Source organism: Girardinichthys multiradiatus, chromosome 6 (assembly GCF_021462225.1).
Source record: "Girardinichthys multiradiatus isolate DD_20200921_A chromosome 6, DD_fGirMul_XY1, whole genome shotgun sequence".
Taxonomy (NCBI): domain Eukaryota; kingdom Metazoa; phylum Chordata; class Actinopteri; order Cyprinodontiformes; family Goodeidae; genus Girardinichthys; species Girardinichthys multiradiatus.
This window is the reverse complement of record NC_061799.1, coordinates 26,652,330-26,674,828: the sequence shown is the minus strand read 5'-3', so window position 1 is coordinate 26,674,828 and position 22,499 is coordinate 26,652,330. Positions and strand designations below refer to the sequence as shown.

Below are 22,499 nucleotides of genomic sequence, written 5' to 3'. Positions count from 1 at the left end.
CTATATAAATTGAAGTATTACACAATTAAACCTACTTCACAATGTGACGCCATCCAGTGCAGCTATATGCTTTAAAGCTGCCATACTGTGAATCTAAGTGTTTTTCACAGAGACTTTCTCAACAAAAAGATAAAACAATATGTTTTTCATATTTTTCAGTAGGCTTGGTTTGTTGTCATTCAGTACAATGGCATTCCAGTTTGGTAAAGTCACTTCTAAAAGTGATGTTTTAAAATAAAAAAAAGTGAAAAGCAAGATGCAAAGAACCTGACAGAATCTGTTAGAATGATTCCTATTTGTGTGCTCAGAGGAATGTTATTTCTACCTCTATTTACATGCACCAACTCAACAACATTTCAGCAGCTAGGCAGCATGTCAGTTTTAAAACCAAAGTGTTGCATGATTAGAGCTTTTTCTTTCCTACATCAACGAGGGGGGAAAAAATCATAATGTACCTTCTTGCTGTTTGCATGTAATTTTAAAACTCTTAGATAAAAGTGCAAAGATAGTACGGGCGGAAGGAACTGTTGCCTGTTTCCAAAAGCACAGTGAGAAACAAATGGATATGGACATTTTATTTTGTGAAACAGAGGCTCGTCCACAGTTGGTAAATTTAAATAATGCACTTACAGTTTACTTAGTGCAGTTAAAATTTCTGCTGGAAGCACATGAAGTCAGCAGTTAGGAGAAAAACTGTTGTTCTGATGTAGTCATGTATTTGAGATCATCTGACAATGACATTGTAATTGTGCTGAAACTACCTTTGGAGCCAATCAGAATCTGAAAGTTCTGTCAGAATAAAAAGCAAGGCTGCAGCAGAATAAAAATAAGAAAGAGATAACATTTAAAAAGGAAAGATTGTTGATTATTGTCTTGTTATCAGTGTGGCAGGATTTAATTGGAAGTAATCATGGTTTTGAAAGGCAAGGCAACATATAAGTTGCTGGAAGCAGTGAAACGTGTTCATCTTTAAATGTAAACTAATACCACTTTGCCTGGTCTGTCAGTTTTTCTCTCTCCTATCAAGCTACATGGGACCTTGGCAGTCTTTTACTAAACCTTTCTAAACATGCCTTTTTTTTCTAGGCGGACATTAAAATTCCTCTCAGCCATTCAGATCATTTGAAAAATTCCTGCTGCTGCGGAACATTTAGTATCCTTTGGAGGAGAGTCTGTATAAATGAGCGATCAGCAGGAGACATTGTATCCGAGCAAGGTTTTGGCCTCCCTCCAACTGTTGTGTTTTTTTCTTTCTCTCTGTGCTGCTGCAGGCACAGCTACTTTCCTCTGCAACATGATGGGGACTTGGTGCTCCAAGGGGCCGGACCTCAGCAACTGCACCTCCCACTGGGTGACTCAGGTGGCACAAAAGGTAAAAAGGAGAGTTTGTCCATTACAAAATGTAGCAGCGATCAAGCACGTAACACAGCAGAAATCAAACATCTACACTGTGGGCAATGGATGACCCCTTTGCATGCTTGGTTTATTTTCTGAACGGGTCAAGTGTGCTCATCATTGAAACACTCTGTTTTTTTTTCTTTTTGCAAGGGGAGCCAAAGTCATGTGGCAGCAAAAAGAAATGCTCTCTCTCTCTCTTAAAATAAATGCCAAGAGCTGCAGTGTGCTACCGAGAATCAAAGAACCAGGGACACTTTCGTCATTGCTTTTGTTCTTTGATGTTTTGCAGGTAGAGCTGTAGATGTGCAGATCAGAACTTCAGTAGCCTGAATGCACACTAATAAAACAGGCTGCATTTTGAGAGAGAGATGATTGTTCTCTCTGTTAGAAAAAGAACAAATGAATGCAGCAACATCAGGCAGGGGGGGATCTGGCATCTGAAGAGCTGTGCCCTGATTTTAAGCAGTTTACGTGACAGAAACTGAATTTAGTATCATTTCAAAAAAGTGATGCACAGCAAATCACCATGGTAACTTTTTGCAATACTTCAGCACTATTTTCTCCTTAAAAGTAATCTGCAAAGAACAAAGTTGGTGAAATGAATAAGCAAATATACATATATACACACATTTTTGCCAACTAAGTGAACTGCATTCATACAAACCTGCAGGAACAGCAGGAGAAGAAACTTAGCATCATTAAAAGTATTCTCACAATAGTCATAACTAGAGATGCACCAATCAGAATTTAGTGGCAAGTGTCCAGTCTCCTGCAGATACTAATTTTAGCCAATGCTTATCTCTGTTTTAGAACTATAACATAAGAGGATGTAAGAAGAGCACTAAATGCATTTGTTTCTATTATTCCAGCCGTGAGCCAAAGGCACAATGTTTATGGATTTCACATTTTAAGCTATCTTTGGGATCTCATATTAGCAATGAGCACAGTGAGTATTCCAAAAACACTCAAATCCATAGTGTACATCTCTACTAGGGCTGACCTATGTTAGGAAAACATTTGCTATGTGGTATTATTGGTGAATGTTGCAATAACAATATGACTTTCAATAAATAAACAAATAATTAAAAGGTATTGATGTATTTCTGTATTGGGTTCATAGTAAACATAAATCCCAAATGATGAGTAGTATATCCAGTTACTGGATTAAAATTAAAATATATTTTTTCCTACTCAACAACATGGCTTTATTGAAAATGTTGCTTATGGGTTGCTGTTTTGTTGTTGAAACAACTTACTTATAATTTCTCAATGACTTTAACAGCTTACTTACTTTTTTACCGTCTAAAACCTTTCATGCTGTATTAAACAATATACTACATATATAACAGGCATAGATATTCTGAATGCATGGTACTGAAATAATTAGCAAACACTTATTTCAGTCCAGTTCTTTGTGATATTCATATTAAGTACAGTGATACTGCAATAATGATATGTTTACAATATCATGTGCAATCTCTGCCTTAACTCTGAGATTTATAAAAGGCTACCAACCTTCCCAAATGCAGCATGTTCCATCATGGACAGAGGTTGAAGACTCAAAGGATAAAATAGAGCAACTTTGTTGTACTCTGTTTAACCTTCCTGTTATCTGCTAAAGGTCTAGCTCTCTCTCACTCCCTCGTAGCCTGAATGAACCACAGACATGTCTTGATATTTTATGAAAAAAATAAGACTTTTCAAATAGCTTCTTAGATTTCTGCGCTTCCTTTGATTTCATGTTTAAACACCTCATTTATATTGAGAGTAGCTAACCTAAGGCCTTCTTTCGTTAGAAACAGCATCCACAGAGAAGAGAGCTGTTGTTGCCAGAACCTGATAGCTGTGTTTACAGAACCAAAAAAGAACACATTTTTGAGTTTCAGAGCTGCTTGTCACTACCTAGGGCCGATCAAACTTAAAATCAGTCACCAGCTGATTTCTTGGTGCATCTTTATTGATAATATGCATGTACGAGACATTGCATAAGTCAGTTACATTTTGTTTGCTTCCTGTTTCAATTTTAGTTAAAAAATAACTGATTTATCAGCATCATTTAATTTAAATTAAAACATTTAAATATGTTTCACTTGAGTCCCACTGCTAATATTGATGGGTTTACAGTTATAATTGTGTTGGTTTTCTTACTTTTCAGTATCATATTTTTATAGAGCCATATCACCTTTCTTATAGCTCCAAATAAAATCTCAGAGGCTGAAGGATTGAATGAAAATGTGTTTCCTGTGTCTGTACATGTATTGCTTCCTCCCATACAAATTGATTCATCAATCACTAAAAACCATTCCCACCATGAAAATTAGTATAGATGTAGTGAGTGTATGTACTACGAAGGTGAGTCGCTGCAGAGCTGAGTTTGGTTCTAATAATAATAAATGCTATATTACACCAATCACAGAGGACAGCTTATAATTGCTATGCTGGCATATTTTTCTTTACTCCTCTAATACTTGCCGGTGACTAAAGCCTCTTTCTTTGTAAACGAGCCGTAGATTAGGACTCTGAGATGTATGTGGAATTAATTATTCAAGCCTGCGTTATATAACCATCATTTCAGACCTGCTTTACCCACATTTCCTTGACACATCCCTCCTTATTTCCCCTCCCTTGTCTGCTGTTTTTAGATCCGAAGCGGCGAAAGTGCGGCTAATTTAGCCAATGAACTGGCTCGGCACACGCAGGGCCCCGTGTTCGCCGGGGACGTCAGCTCCTCCGTGCGGCTGATGGAGCAGCTCGTGGACATCCTGGATGCCCAGCTGCAGGAGCTGCGGCCCAATGAGAAGGACTCCGCTGGACGCAGCTTCAACAAGGTCTGGCCTGTTGTAACCTCTCATTACACTTTGGTCCCTCCTTTGCCCCTCACTCAGAGTTAGCATTGCCCAAGATATTCATTAGCAGGAAGCTTACAGATACCACGCAGAGCAGCCTGTGCACTCTCACACACAGATCACACAGTCTTAGGTGAATGACGATAAGGGGCCAACCCTCTGCCCTGAGGGGGAACCTCATTCCTTTACAACTCCTGGGTAATTACGGGCTTTTGGAAAACAAGCTCACCTGGCAGTTCCACCTTTTTTGAGCTAATGGTCACAAGCCCCCCCAGCCACACAGAGAATAACTCTTCAATGCTGACAAGTGCGGAACTGCTGTCACCCGGAGCCTCGCTAGACTTCTATTGAGAAAAGAGCGGGTCTGAGACTTGGCTGCTTCTCTCAGCTGTCGGAGGTACCACAGAGAGATGAGTGACAGGTTGAAAAATTGCATTATTATTCAGACTTTGCAAACAGTAGTTGCTCGGTAAACAATGTGAATTTTTTGCTGAAATGACACACAGTTTGTGTCCATATGTTCAGACAGCGACATAACTACCACGGAGATTAAAAAACGCTAGTCTGTTCATAAAGTGGAGTTTTTATGAAGGTTTCCTGCAGTGCTGCTTCGAAATGTCACAAAAATGGCACAGTGCAACTGAAAACTTCAGGGGTTTAACCTTTCTGCAGCGATGTGAAGGTGTACTCCATGACCTTGATGTGCTTAGTTATTACAGGTGCAGCTGTACACCAGAGATTCTTTCCTTACAGCCTGATATGAAGTCACTCTTTAAGCAGGTTATTTCCACTTGGGAATTGATTTCTGTTTAGCTTGTTTGAACTTTGTAAAAAATAGCTCTATGTAAGCACCTTGTCCTGCACATGTTACTGAATGAATAAATGAATGAATGACTTATTTCAAACATTCTGCCAAAATGGCCTCAAAAAAAGCATATTCCTCATTATATGCAACTGTAAGAATATATACCCACCATTACACAAATACACCACCTTATTTAGTGAATATGTCTGAAAAGGGGTATAAAGAAGGAAAACTTATTTAATCATGCCTATTATCCATCCTAACCTGAATAGTCTTCCTGATTCCTATTAATTCTTATGAATTAACAAAACCCCTAAGCTGAGATTTAAACAGGAAATTTATAAAATATTAGCGTAAACATACCCATGCAAATACACATACATTTTTTTTATTTGAAAAAGTAACTCCACAGCATGACACTGCCACATTCATGCTTTTTTGTGGGCATGATGGTCTTTTGGTGATACCTTTTGGAATTGATGCCCAAAGCTCAGCCTTGCTTTCACTAGACCATTACTCATTCTCCCACAAGCTTTCTGGAGATTTTAGCCAGGCTTACTCTGTTTTGTAAAGAAAAGGCTTCTATTTTACAACCCTATTTTTTAGTCTAGATATATGGAAAATATGGGACATGGTTGTGTCACACAACACTACCAGTGCTAGGCAGATATTCCTGCAGCTCCTTCAGCCTCTTGTCAGCCTAAAATACTAATTTCTGTCTTGTCTTTCTTTTAATTTTGGAGAAACATTCATTCTTTGCAATGCCAATGTTGTTCTATGTTTTCCAGTTAATGATGACTCTCTTCACTGTGCCATAGTAAATGCCCTGCTGTTTTTTGTTGTCTTCTCCTGACTTAAAGATTATTTTCATTCCTCTCCAAATTTTGGCTTAGACTACAAACTGCATATGAGCAAATGTCAGGATAACCCTCCAGGGATATCTGATTTATGATTTAGGTTAATCAAAGTTGCTATAATCTTGTGAGGTGTGTAGAAGACTAAATGCAGAAACCGAATCAAAAGACGCATCAACAAAGTCTTAGTTTAAGGGAATGCACACTTGTGCAGCCATATTTATGCAGCTTTGTTATGTTTTATATTTTCCCCCCTAACAATTTTGTTTGCTTTTCAGTTGAATTGTGCAAGATTTGTGTCACATTAACAATCAAAGGTGTGTACAATTTTGAGATCTATTACATACTTTGCCAGCAAACCTCCCCTCAATCAGGTTTTTATTGAAAAGCAACAACACGTAAAACAAGATGCTTCAAAAGATCTTTGGAAACACATAAAAACACAAAAAACAGAAATTATATTTCTGGAAACAAGGACTTACAAATCCACTTCTCTGCTCTGCAGTTTCCTTTTCTGTTTTTTTCAGTTGGTTTTTTATCTTGTTGCGTTTTGCTCCTCATGGCCGCTCCGATTATTGACACTGTATTTTCCTTTAAGACATCTGATTCTGTCAGAAAACAGCCTGCAAATTTATGCCTATGTAAATACAAACACAACCGAAGATAAGTCGAGCCAGTTCCTGGAGTCAGCTTGTTGATTTGCCTGCTAGGCAAACAAGCGAAATGTGAAAAACATTTACATCCGAACAGCTATGGACTTTGGAAATGTTTATTCGCAAATGTGATTGTTTCTAGAAAGATGAAACTGCTAAATCACGCAGCCCCTTTCCTGCAAACCAACAACTGAAATTAAAGTCACAATCTGCAGCGGTTTTATGCATCTCTTTATGTGCTTCGGATGCAGTGGTCTGGATTAGAGCCTCTGTGTTGTAGCAAGAGCAGCAGCAGAGTTTGATTTTCTATGGTGTGACTCACTCCTGATGACATGGCCGCTTACTTAATGCAAAGAGATTAACAGAGGGTTATTAAAATAACTAGCACTTAGTTATTTTCTTCATCACATGGAATACAAAGGACCTCATTCCCATGTTGTTTATCCTCTTGGTGTATTTCAATGTATCACTAATGGGGATCTAGTCTCAGCACTGAGTGTTTCTTATCTCTTTTCTTCACTCCTATGTGATCCTTATTCATAACAGGGATTTACCCCTTAATGTCGCCTGGGAAGCTTTTAGATCTGTCTCATTATTTTAAGGTGATAGTTGACAGACCTGTGCCTTTTCCTTCTTTTCATTAATACTGTAATTGATAGTAAGTTGCATGGTTTAACGCTTCCTTTTCTCTCACCATCTTCTCTTTCTCTCTTTACAATCTGTCTCTTATGCTTGATCATCTTGTTGTGCGGAAAAGCTTCAAAAAAGAGAGAAGACATGCCGAGCGTACATGAAGGTATAACTGCCAGGCTTTTATTTTTCTCCCCATTGCCGTTTCTATCCCCGGCCCCTGACATCTGACTCTCTGCATGCGCCTTTGTCTTTGGTTGTCTCTGAGCCAGGTGACCCAGCTTGTACGAAAATACAGCGACTCTGTCTGCCTCTGCTTTCTCTGTTTGAGGATGTTCCTGTCAATATCATTCCCTTTGTGTTTCATTCTTCTTCCTTAATGTCCAATCACTTCTACTTTTTTGCCTCTTTTTTTTCCCCCGTCCTCCTCCCACTTTTCACCCTCTCCATCACTCCTATTGGCTCTTTGCACGTTCTGTGAATAATTGCCTTCCCACGGTTGAAATTGCATCTTCCTGTCAGAGAGAAGTGTGATCAAAGTGGCTTTGTGCTCAGTTGTCACTTGCTTACATGGCAAAATCTCTGCTCTCCCTTGTCCCCTCAGCAAGATAAAAAACTTTTCTCCCATTGTGTTTGTGTTTCATCTGAGGAATTAACTTCCGACCCCATTACTTTGTTTGTATTTCGCTCTGATTTTTACTTCTCTACTGCGTTGGAGTTTATTTTCTCAGGTGGGCTCGAACAATAAGCACATGGAATAAACTCCGGGGAGAAGATGCCTTGCACAAAATAAAACAAATGATCATATTATGGTTTACTCAGGGGCTAGGCTGTTTTTTTGCTTGACGTCTCATTTTACAGAGGGAAAAATGTCATGCATTTCCTTGCACTCATTTGGAAATGTTGTTTTAGCCACACTGGCAGCCCAACCAAAGGTGGCGTTGGTCCTCTAGTCATTCAGTTGTTCCACTCAACATATGCTGAATGAATTGACATAAAATGCAGAACAGATATATTCATAGCACCCAGAGGCTGCATCATAATGGCTTTTTTGTGTGTCTTATGTCCTATGCTTTTGAAAGCCTAACTTTGTAAGGCTTGAACTCATGAGGTGATTTTTGCAACATCACAGTAATGAGAGAATCCATCCTTGCAGGCTTTATGTTGTGCTTAAGTTGCCAAAGCACGGAGGGTTCAGCCAGACAGTCTTCATGCACCAGCAGCGATGAGGAAGGTTTAGAAGCGACAGGGATGCACGTTTAGGAGATTGTAGCATCAATTCCAGCATAACTGGAAAATATTTTGGAAAACAAATACTGCTGGTGCAGGCTTTTCATCTTGGAAAATATTTATTTGCTCTCCTCCCAGCTGGATATACCAACTGTTTGCTAGTAGTGGCTTGCTCATCTGATAGGTTAGTCTTATAAAAACCAATGGCACAACCAGGAAGTACAGAGCTTTGCTAAAGTATTCACACCCAATGGAATTGATTTATGCATTTTAATTTATTTTTTTTACATTTGTTTTATTTTAAACCAACACACAGTACTTTGTATTTTGAATATTTGAGTATTTGTAAATTGAAAGATAAATTATGCTGTGCTAAAGAAAATCCAAAAACTCTGACATGCATTTTCTTAGCCTTACACAGTTATGTAATGAGGCTAACGATTTGTATTTATTCTCCTTAACTCTGACAACCCTAAAAAGCATCCAGCGCAACTATTACCATAAGAGTCAGTCTGTGGTTTATTTGACATCTGCATACAGACAGCTGTTCTATAAAGATCTTGGCAGTTTGTTTGAGAGCAAACAAACAGTGAACAAACAGCATCATGAAGACGGAGAGACATAGCAGACAGGTCAGAGATAAAGGTAGGTAGCCGTTAAAGCAGTGTTAGGCTCAAATCATCATCTGAAAATGGAAAGATTATGGCACAACTGCAGACTTGTTAAGAAATTGCCATCCACCTTCACTGACAGGCCAGGAGATGAGAGCATTAATCGGAGAAGCAGCCATTAGGTCCATGGTGGAGATCCAATGGCTAGGTGGGAGAATCTGTTGATAGGACAGTTCTGGTCTTTATGGAAGAGTGACAAGAAGTGTGGAAAGACTGCCATTAGAAATCCGATTTTCTGATTACAATAAGCCATTTAGGGGTCACAGCAAACGTGGAAGAATCTGCCCTAGTCAGATAAGACCAAGATCAACATTTACGGCCTCCATGCAAAACGTAACACCATCCCCACCTCGAAACATGGTGGTGGCAGCATCATGCTGTGGGGATGCAAAGATGGAGGGAGCTAAATACAGAGCAACCCTAAAAGAAAATGTCACTTTCTAGCCACACAGCAACCCTAAATAAAACAACCAGAATGGAAGTGGAAGTGGTTTAGAGTCTAAGTCCAAACCTAAATCTAATTGAGAAGTCTGGCAGAGCTTAAGCTTTGCTCTATACAATGACTGGCAAAGATTTTCTAAGATGTTAAAGATAACAAGAGTTGCAGCTGCAGTTTCAGCAAAATATTTTTATTTTCAACGGGGGAATGACTAAAACCGCAAATATTGATTTAATATTTATATAATATTTATTTATATTAATGATCCTGATTCCAAACAAAAATTAGCTACTATTTGTCTAACTCTTGTCACCCGAGCGTTTAAAAGACAAAACTGACTAGTGTGCCAAACACAGCTCCTGTTTCTTTCCTTCACTTCTTTAAGTGAATGCCAAGTTGATAGTAAATATTACAAGTTTCTCTTTGCATTGCAAAACGTTACCACAGCACTTTTACAATAAAGATTTTTATTTTTAAGAATCAAATTTTAGTTGCAGAGATACAGATGAGTCACAGCATATCTACAAAAATATCACATCCAGACTTAAAAATGAATAGACTGGAATTGCTCCAGCTCCATCGAAGGGTTTTAAGGCAGTTTGAATGTTGACTGTCCTGTTCAATAAGCTCTCACTATATGTCTCCCTAAAGGCTCCCCTGGCTGAACCCCTGTGATTTGTAAACTGACCTTCAACCCGGGCGAGATTTAAAGAAGATTCAGTCGAAAGAAAGGTTCTGTCTGCACTAACATAAATTAGAGACAGACAGGTTTTTTTCCTTTTTTTTTCAGGGGGTTTTCAACAACTTTTTTTTGCTTACCTCAGGGTGGGAGAGGACCATTTAGTGTCTGTAATGCTCTCTTACATGCACATCAAACACACAAAGCTACAATTTTCCTGGTGCTAGCAAGGTCACTGCCATAGAGATTGATTTTTTTGTGCTCAAACTCACAGATATAAAGGAGCACTAACTGCCTGGTGTCTGGAAACAGTCATCATTGTTGTGGTTACCAGGAGCTTTGTGGTTAAATGTTGCGGTTGATCAAATTTCGGCTCAGGCTTTGGTCCAACCTTGTTTTTAGTCCAGACATATAAGGGATCCTGTCATTGGTCAATTAGTGTTTTGGAAGATCACAGCCATGACTAATTGGTGCCACAAACAGGGTCCTACTGTGGTTAATTATCATTATTGTGGTGGCTCTTGCTGAAGGCAATGAGACCTACGGTTACATTTTCACTCCGAATTACCACACATAAAAAGTAGCTCTAGATCTCTCTGCAACTAGAAGTTAGTTGTGTTGTTTCTTAATTTTGCCCATCCTGAATCATGAACTCAGCCATCCAGGGTCAAAGGAAACTCTTGTTTTATCGACATATGATACTTGTGTAGGGTTTCTGGAATGTTTTGCTTACTTAAGGCTTATCAGAAAGCAGGAAATTAAAGGATTGAAAGTGAAAACAAGCAAACCCCACATCCCTTTGCCCCTGTTTTGACTACAACTTTGGATGAGGACTTTATGGAAAACGGCATCAGCAGATTCTGTTATAGAAACAAGAATATTGCTCCTTAGGAAAACTGAAATTCTGAAAGGCAGCTTCAATAATTAAAGCTTTATGTTATCCGAAAGGATTTTTCATAAACAGAATATTAAATAATACCTACTAATTATTTTATCATCATTATTATTTTAGTTGTCCCTGAGAACCCTTGTGTATTCTGTCGGAACAATCTCGATATTTCAGTTCCAGTTTTTATTACTGTGACTGTTGCTCATTCATCGCTTCCAGCATTCTCTTCCCAGTCTCTCAGTGCTTTGCCGTTAAACCCGAGTTGTGACAGGAAGTCGAGGGACGGCTAACTGACATTTTCCTCTCGTCTCCGTGGATGCAGGCGATTGTGGACACCGTTGACAACCTCCTGAGGCCAGAAGCGCTGAAATCCTGGAAGGACATGAATTCCACGGAACAAACGCATGCCGCCACCATGCTCCTGGATACCCTGGAGGAAGGCGCGTTCGTGCTGGCAGAAAACCTGATTGAGCCGGCGATCGTGAAAGTGCCGGCAGAGAATATTGGTGAGTCCATTGAAAACAGACTTTGCCGTGCCTTTCAACTTGTTAATATATTGTTATGTTCCAACAACAAACTTCAGGTAATGTATTTGGATTTTATGTGATAGACCAATGCAAAGGAATGTAATCATAAAGAGGGAGAAAAATCTGTAGTGCGGATTTGAATGAAACACCCCTGAGTCAACACTTTGTAGAGCCACCTTTTGCTGCCATTACAGCTACCAGTCATTGCAGGTCTGTCTTTACCAGTTTTGTGCATCAAGAAATTTTAGCACCGTGAGGACGATGTGTTTAACATAATGGACAGTGTTAGTTTTACACCAAGCATATAATTTTACATTAAGGCCAAGGAGTTCAAATTTGGTCTCATCTGATCACCGTTTCCTTTGAGTGGTCCGTGCTATTACATGAAAATGCTTCCATCTAACTCATTTATTGTAGCTTTAGCTGTATGTTTAGCTTCCTGCTGGAGGGTGAACCTCTGCTCCAGACTCTTTATTATTTTTTTTCCAGTCTCTTAACAGATTTATATGTCCATGTTGAACAGAAGTATCACCGCAGCATGATGCTGCCAGCGCCATGTCTCGCAGTAGAGATTATGTTTTTTTTAGAGTGACAGTGTTAGTTTTCTGCCACACATAGCGGCAAAAGATTTTGTAAATGATGTGTTATTTTTCTTCCACTTTGTTATTCACCTCTACCTTGTATTGGTCTGTCAAGTAAAATCCTAATAAAATATCTCCAAATTTGTTGTTGTAATGTGACGTGTGAAAAAGCTTCTGGGGCATGATTATTTTTGCAAAGCAGTGTAACTGCATGTCTATCTCAGTCTGTGCTCCTTTTTTTTTATTGACTGAGCTGAAAGGGATTAGTGGTTCATTTACTAATAGGCAGCTTTTTTCTTTGGGAAACCAGTTTAAAACTGGTCATATCACATCTTGCAGAAGTCACCAAATCAGGCTTAATGTAACAGGGAAAAAAAGGAGATTTATTAGTGAAGCAGTTTCAATCAGTTTGGTCTTCTTGGCGGTGCGAACTGTCATGTTTCTGCTTGTGGCTCTTTGTTGCTATGGTTATAGTTCCTCACTCACCCCATCTTTTTTTTTTTGTCTTATGTCTCATTGATTTTCAATCTTTCTTTGTGAAGTCACCTCATTTGAACATGCGCTGCAAGATGAACTGTCCAGGCCTCTTAGACGGGGGATGTTGTTGGGACAAAAGAAACCAATTGAATGGCACCACTCCATTCAGACAGTTTTCTATCGGCTTTCTCCGAGCCTTTCCCATTAAGGGGTAGTTAGCTCCACTGATAACGACGAGTTCTGTCTTTACCAAAAGCACTAATTAATACGTTTGTGTAGTATGCCGTATATTGACTATTTAATCACTGCGTTCTGGCTGTGCTCATGACGCTGTTGAGCTGTCGCTTATCTGCAACAATGAAGATAATATTTCAGTGGGAGTGCAAAGATACACCCCTGAGAACTGCAGAGAGAAGTTTACCTGACCTCCCTACAGTTAAAGAAGCAGAAATTGATTGTATTTTCTCCTAATTAGCTGTTTTTTGGAGGTTACATTAGTTCTTGGGGTAATAACCACGCACATGATGAGAAAAGGAAAAGGAAAGCTAGATGAAGCGGAAGGTTGACCCAAACCAGAGAACAATTCTTCATCTTTGTCCGTCAGAAGCCGCCTATCCGCTGTGTGTCTGTTTCTGATGGGAGGGGGGCAGATACGTGTATCTTTCTGACCCTTTAGTAATTTCACACATCAAAGGGAACACCACCCTGCAGCGGGCATGTTGGAGAGAGAGAGAGACTGGGGGGGGGGGGGGGGGGGGGGGGGGGGGGGGGGGGGGGGGGCTGCAGGAATTTGGAGGATTTTCAGAGATTTGCTCATCCAGCCCCGAGTTATCTGAGCCCACAGGGGAAAGAAAAAGTAGAAGTTAAAGCACAATGATATGTTTGATCCTATGAATATTTGACATTCATGCTGCAGCAGGCTGTGCACGGGCGTTTACTCATCCTCCACCGCAGCCCTGGTCGTTTTTTTTTTTTGTTTTTTTTTCCTTTGCTCCTGCCTATGAAGCTTTCACAATGCCAGGAAACAGCTCAGTGACATGAGTTTTTTAAGTAAATGACACCCTACGGGATTTTGCCAAAAAGGCTCGAGTCTGTTACTGTTACAATGAACGCTGGGTCTTTTACAGATGTACCACTGGGCCTTGATGGTAGACCTCTATTGAACACAGCAAAGCTTTTAAAATGTTGCCTGAGTGATGCATCTCCGTGTTTTTTTTTTAACCTCCTCCTTTTTACTCTGTTCCGTCTCTTAGTGTTGGACGTGTACGTAATAAGCACTGACGGCCACGTGCAAGAATTCAGGTTTCCACAGACGAGCAAGGGTGGAGCAACCCTTCAGCTTTCCTCTAACACGGTGAAAGTCAACAGCAAAAATGGTAAGAAAATTAACAAAATCAGAGAAAAGACATTCTTATCAGGGGTGGAAATTTAAAATGTTCTTCCACCAGTCATTCTGGCTGCTGGGAGTTTTCATCCCTATCTAACACTCGTGGGATCATTTTGGAAGTGCTGTTTGTGCAAGAGTGACCCGCACAACCATATTGGCTGACAGGAAACGAGTGTAGAGTAAGTAATGGGATGCCTTCCTACGGCAGTGTGTGACCAAGCTGGAGACCAGCTTGAGAAGGATGGGCCAGGTCGTTGTGGTTGTGCCCTACTGAGGCCCCTGTTTGTAAATTAATAAAAGATTTAAATGACCAATATGTCTTGATTCTTTAAACTTCAACCATCCCATCCAATAAACACCAAACATAAATGAATAAGTTGTTTGTGTTTGCAGAGAGGATTTGGCAAGTTTTTCATGGGTTTGACCCACATACTCAACTCTGTTGCTCCTCCCACAAATGCATTATCTTGACAAAAGTGGCACCACTCAAAGGGAAATAAAAAGGCTCTCCAAACTGTGTGAGATGCCAAGAAGCATTGGTACAATAAAGAAATAGTTCATTAAACTCAGATTTTCTTCCATGTTGTTCTTAGTTTAGTCTGACCTGTTCAAACCAAGCTGAATACCTATTCAAAAATACATACATCAACACAAAACATTTCAGATATAATAAACATCTGTTTAAATCTCTGTATTGTTTACTTGAAGCTTTGTCTCTTACAACTCCAGATTGTTGAGTTACTTTGGTGATTTTGGCTCAAAACTGTGAGGGTTTTTCTTATTGCAATATCCTGAAGAATAATTTGATTAAGCCATGAGCTGTGGGCATGTATTATATGAAACAGACGCCCCTGTGGTTGGATCACGATCATCCGTCCCAGCGACATCAAGCGATGTTAATAGATTTTTGTTTACATGTTTTCTTTTTTTTTTCTTAAACTGGATAGTTCATAGCTTTTTTAATAGTGCAGGTCTGCATCTCATCCCTCTACTGTATGAACTTAGATGATTAAAACATTAATGTTCTGTTTAATTTTTTGGCATAGCATACAGGGTGAAACTTCCAGTTCCAGTTGGTTTTAACTTCTTAATTATTGCTCAGATCGTACATATGGACAGGTTTAGATGGGTATCTTTTTTCTTGTAGTCATTTTCTATCTTAGGAAAATCAATAGACATCTGCCTTTCTTTCCGTTTTGAAAAGTGACTACACAAAAAGAGCTCTATGTCATATCATATTTATACCCCAGGGAAACAGAAAGGAGTGGATTTATCTGGTTAACTAAGTATTAATGATAAAAAATGCTCAAGTTGTTGTTATAAGTTTACCATTTTTCCTATTCAAACAAATATACTGAAATTAAGTGTTACATTTTTCTAAAAACGAGGGATTCCAATATATGCCCATGGTCCTGTTAATCCAAACACTGAACACATCAGTTGTTTTGATATGGCATGATACCTGAATTTGCATTTTCACATGAACTAAATGTTTGGTTGGAAATTTCTGCTTAGTAATACATTTTCTAATTGGCTCCCTTGCAGGTGTGGCCAAGCTGGTGTTTGTGCTCTACAAGCACCTGGGTCAGTTCCTCAGCACAGAGAATGCCACGCTGAGAGGAATGGGGGATCTGAACAAACAAAACCTCTCCCTCACCGTCAACTCCCACATCCTGTCAGCCTCCATCACAAAGGAGTCCAGCCGTGTGTTTGTGGCCGACCCGGTGGTCTTCACTCTGGAGCACCTGGATGTAAGCCTCCTCCTGCGATTTGACCGGACCACCTATTAGGGTTTAAATGTGATGGATACTGTAGTTATGCCACTGTCTTTTATAGAAAAGGACAATGAGGGGGTTATTGTTGGGCCAAAATGTTCCATATTGTACCAACGTATCACCAACATTTAAGCAACCTCAATGTAGCTAAGTTTTGTAGCAACTAATAATGTAATAGCAGCCATTAGCGTTATGATTTAGGCCATTTTAAATGTAATAAAGCTACTAATGTATGGTTTTTGAGCCAATGATGTAATAAGCCATTGTGTTATTGGCTTAATGTTAAAACATCCAGATTACCACTGCTCTCGAACCTTTAACGCATACCACTAAGTGATGTAACATATATGGACACCACAATAATTCATTAATCATTTCTCCATGCAGGAAATGATTAATTTCCATATCTAAGCAAATATATATTTTCAAAATAAAGATTAAATACAACAGGTCATTCTCAAATTGGCTCTTGCAACCATGATTAAAGAGAGGGGGATGAATGTTGCCTTTATGATTTAATATGAGAACTATGAAATCCTCTATTTGATCATCCAAAAGCACAAAACTGTAAAAGAAATGTTTAATTTCCAAGAAATCTTGTCCTATTTTGGTACCATTATTGACTGCAGGTACTACAAGGATTTGTTTTATTCTTTACCAATAACATAACTTACTACGCTTCTGGAAAGTTATTACTTATTTAATGGCTTCATTATACTTAAGAATGGCCAGAATTATTAGATTACTGGCAGATTTTGCATTGTCTGCATGTATTATGTTATTGGTTGCTACCCTTTTCACGTTTAGTCAAATTGTCACAAACCTTTGTGTTTTTTGGGGACTTTATGTTATAGACTCAAACAAAACAGCTCACAACAGTGAAGTGGAAAGCTAAGAATACATGGATTTTAGAATGTTGTTCCAAATAAAAATCGGAACTGAGGAAGCATCTTACTTGCTGTAGGGGATGTTTTTTATGAGCAAATACGAGGGCAAATCTGAAAGAAAACCACTCAGGGGCTCGAAGAGACTTTAGACTGGGGCAGAGGTTCACCTTCCAGTAGAATAACAACCCAAAACATATAGCCAGTGCTACAGTGAAATGAGAGAGACGGAGAATCTGTGGCAATGCTGATCAATACTGATAAATACTTTTGCAAAGCACTACTCATAGATACACTTATAGTATGTATTCAGTTATTTTCTGATTTTGGCTCTTCTGTGTGTTTCTTGCTTTACAGAAGGAGCATTATTACAACCCTAACTGCTCGTTCTGGAATTACTCAGAGCGAAGCATGTTGGGATACTGGTCCACTCAGGGCTGCAAGCTCCTGGAAACCAATAAGAGCCACACCACATGTTCCTGCAGTCACTTGACCAACTTCGCCATCCTCATGGCTCATCGGGGAAATGTGGTAAGTGCCCCCAACCTTACTGTTCTCACCAGCTATTTTTCATTCTCAATTAGTCCTTCTGTCTCTTGTCCTGCTGAATGATTTGTCAATTCGTGGCAAGTGCAAGAGTGGCATCTCAGCAGCGATAATTAGATTAGAGCTGGAGGAGAAGGTGAGTGTATAGGCAGAAGGGGGGGGCAGAGTGGGCTGTCATTTTAAAAGAGTGACACTGTGGATCAGGATAGGAAGTAGCACAGCGTTATCAGAAGTAATTATGTTTCACCTGTAGTCCGTGTCCAATATGCATTCTCCATGCCTGCATACCTGAGCATCATGGGAAACAGCAGAACCTTGGGTTTAACTTACATTTGCCACCCTTCTTGAAGTGGTCCAGAATCCATTCAGTTACAGAATGCAATTACAATCCAATTACATGATAAATAGCATGTGTAGCAGGGACCTAGCCAGTAATAAATGTAGAGGATAAGTATGTGGTTTGTTTAATAGTATGTTCCAACTCCTGAACTTGGTGCCTCTCATCTGTCTTAACCTCAACCTTAACCACATCTTGAAACCAGAGCATAGCGGCTGGGCTCAGCCTCACACCAGTCCTCCTACATATCACCTCAACGTTAACTCCTGACCTCAATGTAATTACAAATATCACAGAAGGAATTGCCTCACTTTCAGGCCACCATGAGTTTGAATGATATTTCTTATGGTCAGGGCTGCTTTTCTGGTTTTTTGCTTCCTTGCTTGGCCCATTGCCCACTTAGTTTAAGATCTTTGGAAAGGCAGCATGACTCCGCCGCACACGGCCACTGCACTGTGAGACGGTTTTTTTTCCCTTCTGATGTCGCTTTTTGCAACACAAGCAGCATAAAAGAAGTGCGATGGATTGCATTCAGGTCATTTGCACAATGACGTCAGCTCCAATCGGGCTAAATTAGGGCTTAGCAGTTTGTCTAGTCTGTCTCTTGTTGATCAGTCAAACAACCAAATCAGTGCTGAAGCACATCTGGCACTGATGTCAAGTTAGACTTTAAGCACTGAAAATTACTATTTCTGTAACAGTTGCTGCTAAATCACCTAAAATATAAAAAGAAGGGAAGAAACAAGTACAGCCCCCTCAAAATGTTTTGAAACACTAGGTAAGTGGCGTAAAAATTAATAACATGAATATTTTTCACTACCGCAGCATAATATCACCTTAAAATAATATGTAAAACTTTTTAGTTGAATGCATTTATTCATTCTGGGAAAATATCCCATTGTAAGTGCCACAATTATTGACATCCCCTGCTGTTAATACTTTCACATCCTAAAAGAACAGCACTTTCCCTATACATTTTTACAAGGTTGGAGCACACAGACAGGGATCTTTGTCTATTCTGCTTTGCATGATATCTGTAGATAGGTCTAAGTCCTGAGTCCTCCTTATTACACTCTACTCTTCATTTAACTGTACAGGTTTTCAATGGTATAAAGGTACGGGCACTGGGATTCCCATTAGAGAAAGTTGGTTCGTTGATGTCTTGCGAGCCATTTCTGTGCTGATTTGGACATACGTTTTAGATCATTATCCTTTTGAAACACCCAACAATGACCTACAGTATTTTCAGTTTTCTGGTAGAGTCCACCAGAGACTTCTGTAAAACTGGGTTTCTGAAGAGTCTTCAAAAGTATGTTTTAATTGTATTAGTATATATTTTTCGGCTTCAAAAAGTCTTAAACAAGCCGAGATTTCCCATACAAGGCCTTAAATTATCTGTTGTTTGGTTTTGATTTAGTAAATTCATTGCTTCTTCCATTGACTTTTTTTTTTATTTTTATTTTTTTATTTTGCACTTTTTCATTAGTTCAATTCAATTCAGTTTTGTTTATATAGCGCCAATTCAGAACACGTCGTCTCCAGGCACTTTTCAAAGTCAGTTCAATCAAATCATACAGATTTCAAGTCGGTTACAAACATTCCAAATAATCTTAATGTCAAACAGTGTAGTCAGATTCAGTTTATTACTCAAATTGATGAAAAGGTTATATTCAAAGACCCTTTGACCAACTTGAAAAATATTTTTGTGACTGATTAGGGGTTGCAATGTGGTGTGTTTTTGCTCACTGAGCAAATGTACAAAAGAAGGTGGAGGTTATTTCAGTGGGAGAATGTGTTTCTCCAATAAAAGATTATTTTATTTGAAGGGCTTTTACTCATCTTTAATAGGGGTGCCAAATAAAGTGCAAAGTGCTGCAAGTATATGACCACTATGAAACTAAACTGAACACCTCATGATTTTCCATTTTTTTTACATCGATAAATGTTTCCACCAGGCTGGAGTTTAATCTCAAAGAATCCCAAGTGCCAGCTATTATGATGAGTAGTGCAGGAATGAAACTGAGTCTGTGCTTTCTGTGTGGGTTTCTGCAGAGAGACGGGGGCATGCACGAGGTCCTCCTCACCGTCATCACCAGGATGGGCATCGCTGTTTCTCTAGTCTGCCTGGCCATCAGCCTCTTCACATTCTGCTTCTTCAGAGGTCTACAAAGCGACCGCAACACCATCCACAAAAACCTCTGTCTCAACCTCTTCATTGGAGAGCTTCTGTTTCTTGTGGGCATCCACATGACGGAGCCAAAGGTACAGTGGAAATTACACTGCGGTGGCCTTTTAATTATAATTGTCTAAGCTTAAGCATTTAACCTTTACTTGCCTAAATGTCACTCTTAATTTTTCTTTTTAAGTGTTACACTCAAAAAAGAAGAAAAATATCCACATTTGAATAAAATACCAAGCCTACTTGGAATGGCAGACGGAACCATCTGCAGTGTTTTCATACCGATAGAACATCTTCACATTCTTTCATGATACAACCTCAAATTTAAATGTATTTTATTAGTATTTAATGCAATATACCGACACAAGCTAGAACATAGTTGTGAAATGGAAAGAAAATTATACATTGTTACTTATAAAGATCTGAAAAGTGTGGAGTACATTTATATTCAGCCCCCTTTACTTTTATACCCATGAGTAAAATCCTATGAAAACATGACTATCCACCTACATTGACTAAGAGGACTTGGCAAGGAGAGTATAAATCCAAGAGGCCAATTGTAACTCTGTAGGAGCTGCAGAAATCCACAGCTCAGGTGGACTGGATTCCACTCCACATTTACGGAAGAGTGGTGAGAAGAAAGCAAATGCTGAAAGAAATGCATAAGAAGTTTACAGTTTGCCATGTAGAGGGTACAGCAAACCAGTGAAAGAATGTGCTACATGCCAAACTGTGTTACGGAAAACTAAAACAGCACATCACCCTGAACGCATCCCTAAAGTGATAAATGTTAGTGGCAGCATCATGCTGTGGGGATAAGTTCCTTCTGCAGGGACAGGGAAGCTGGTCAGAGCTCACTGAAAGATCTAAATAAATTTGGGAATATGTAAGACCTGAAATTTGTTGTTCACAGATATTCACCATCTAATCCGACTGAATTTTAGGCAATATTCAGTCTCTAGATGTGTGAAATGGCTAAAGACAAAGTTTGACCCAGGGGCACAAAAAAGTGCTACGTTTTTCAGATTTTTATGTGCAGTTACATGGTTGCTGAAAACCATGTATCATTTTTTGTAGGCAGACATGGTATGGTGAAGCTTATAAAAGGGGTTTAATGGAAACAACTGAAAAGCAAAAGATTGAAATATCAGATGAAGAAATAAACTCTGAGCGAACAAAGCCTGCTTTCACGGGATCTTATGGTTTCAAGCTATGATAAAAACATGCATTGTTTTTATGAAGAAATCTATTTCTTCATATTTCATTAGAGATTAAACTGAACTAAACTGTATCTTGTTTTAATATTCCCTTGTGCATAACTCCTTTGTGTGTTTCCTTTTCAGCTTGTGTGCTCCATCATTGCCGGAGTCCTCCACTTTTGCTTTCTGGCTGCATTCACCTGGATGTGTTTGGAGGGCGTCCAGCTCTACCTCATGCTAGTTGAGGTCTTCGAAAGCGAGTTCTCACGCAGAAAGTATTACTACCTCTCCGGCTACCTCATCCCCGCAGTGGTTGTCGGCATCTCGGCAGCCATAGACTACAGGAGCTACGGAACGCAGCGGGTGTAAGTGCTCCATCTTTGGTGAATGCCTTCTCCTGCTTTTGCAGAGATGAGATATAAAAACAAAAATCATGAGCCTTTCTACTTAGACACACCCACACAGCATGCATATGACGCTCTGTGTTAATGATAGTAATATCACAGAGAGTAGTCCACCTCTGGCCCATGGCAAATTTACAGCCTGTCACTGCAGAAAGAGGAGGCTGTAAGCATAGGAAGAGCATTAATGAATGTGCTGGCTGAGTGGCTTGCCAGTTCTTTTTTATTTCTTTTCTTTTCTTTGCAAATAGATAATTACTGCCCTTATCAGTTTAAGGTTTATGGACTTCTCCACTGGTCCTTATCCAAGCAGTAACCTCATGACTTGGAAGGCTTTCATCTTCTAATTTAAAGAATAAAGTGAGCTACATTTTTCACTCTCCCACATTACTATGGCAGTCCTCACTTCAGTTATGCATTCTGATAAATAAAGATCAAAGGGTATTGATTTTTTTTCTGCTAAACAGAGACTTTGATATTACTTTAAAAAAAATTATATATATATATATATATATATATATATATATATATATATATATATATATACACATACATACATATATATATATATACAGTGCCTTGCGAAAGTACTTGGCCCCCTTGAACTTTTCAACCTCTTGCCACATTTCAGGCTTCAAACATAAAGATATAAAATTCTAATTTTTTGTGAAGAATCAACAACAAGTGGGACACAATCGTGAAGTGGAATGAAATTTATTGGATGTCTCAAACTTGTTTAACAAATACAAAACTGAAAGGTGGGGCGTGCAATATTATTCGGCCCCCTTGCATTAATACTTTGTAGCGCCACCCTTTGCTGCAATTACAGCTGCAAGTGGCTTGGGGTATGTCTCTATCAGTTTTGCACATCGAGAGACTGAAATTCTTGCCCATTCTTCCTTGCAAAACAGCTGGAGCTCAGTGAGGTTGGATGGAGAGCGTTCGTGAACAGCAGTCTTCATCTCTTTCCACAGATTCTCGATTGGATTCAGGTCTGGACTTTGACTTGGCCATTCCAACACCTGGATACGTTTATTTGTGAACCATTCCATTGTAGATTTGGCTTTATGTTTTGGATCATTGTCTTGTTGGAAGATAAATCTCCGTCCCAG

The 22,499-nt window shown here is 39.2% G+C and overlaps 1 protein-coding gene across 15 annotated transcripts in view; it reads left to right on the top strand.

Moving 5' to 3' along the window:
• Nucleotides 1-22,499, top strand: part of LOC124869695 (adhesion G protein-coupled receptor L2-like) — a 143,752-nt gene that overhangs the window by 91,942 nt on the left and 29,311 nt on the right. For 11 of the 15 annotated variants that reach the window (XM_047367722.1, XM_047367724.1, XM_047367721.1 and 8 more), the window contains 9 exons: nt 1,272-1,372; nt 4,041-4,226; nt 7,314-7,352; nt 11,417-11,600; nt 13,933-14,055; nt 15,612-15,817; nt 17,083-17,256; nt 19,661-19,870; nt 21,131-21,351. In XM_047367722.1, coding sequence (XP_047223678.1) covers nt 1,272-1,372; nt 4,041-4,226; nt 7,314-7,352; nt 11,417-11,600; nt 13,933-14,055; nt 15,612-15,817; nt 17,083-17,256; nt 19,661-19,870; nt 21,131-21,351 — 1,444 coding nt within the window. The remainder of the gene's footprint in view (nt 1-1,271; nt 1,373-4,040; nt 4,227-7,313; nt 7,353-11,416; nt 11,601-13,932; nt 14,056-15,611; nt 15,818-17,082; nt 17,257-19,660; nt 19,871-21,130; nt 21,352-22,499) is intronic. The other 4 variants (XM_047367723.1, XM_047367733.1, XM_047367736.1 and 1 more) reach the window with 1 other exon arrangement.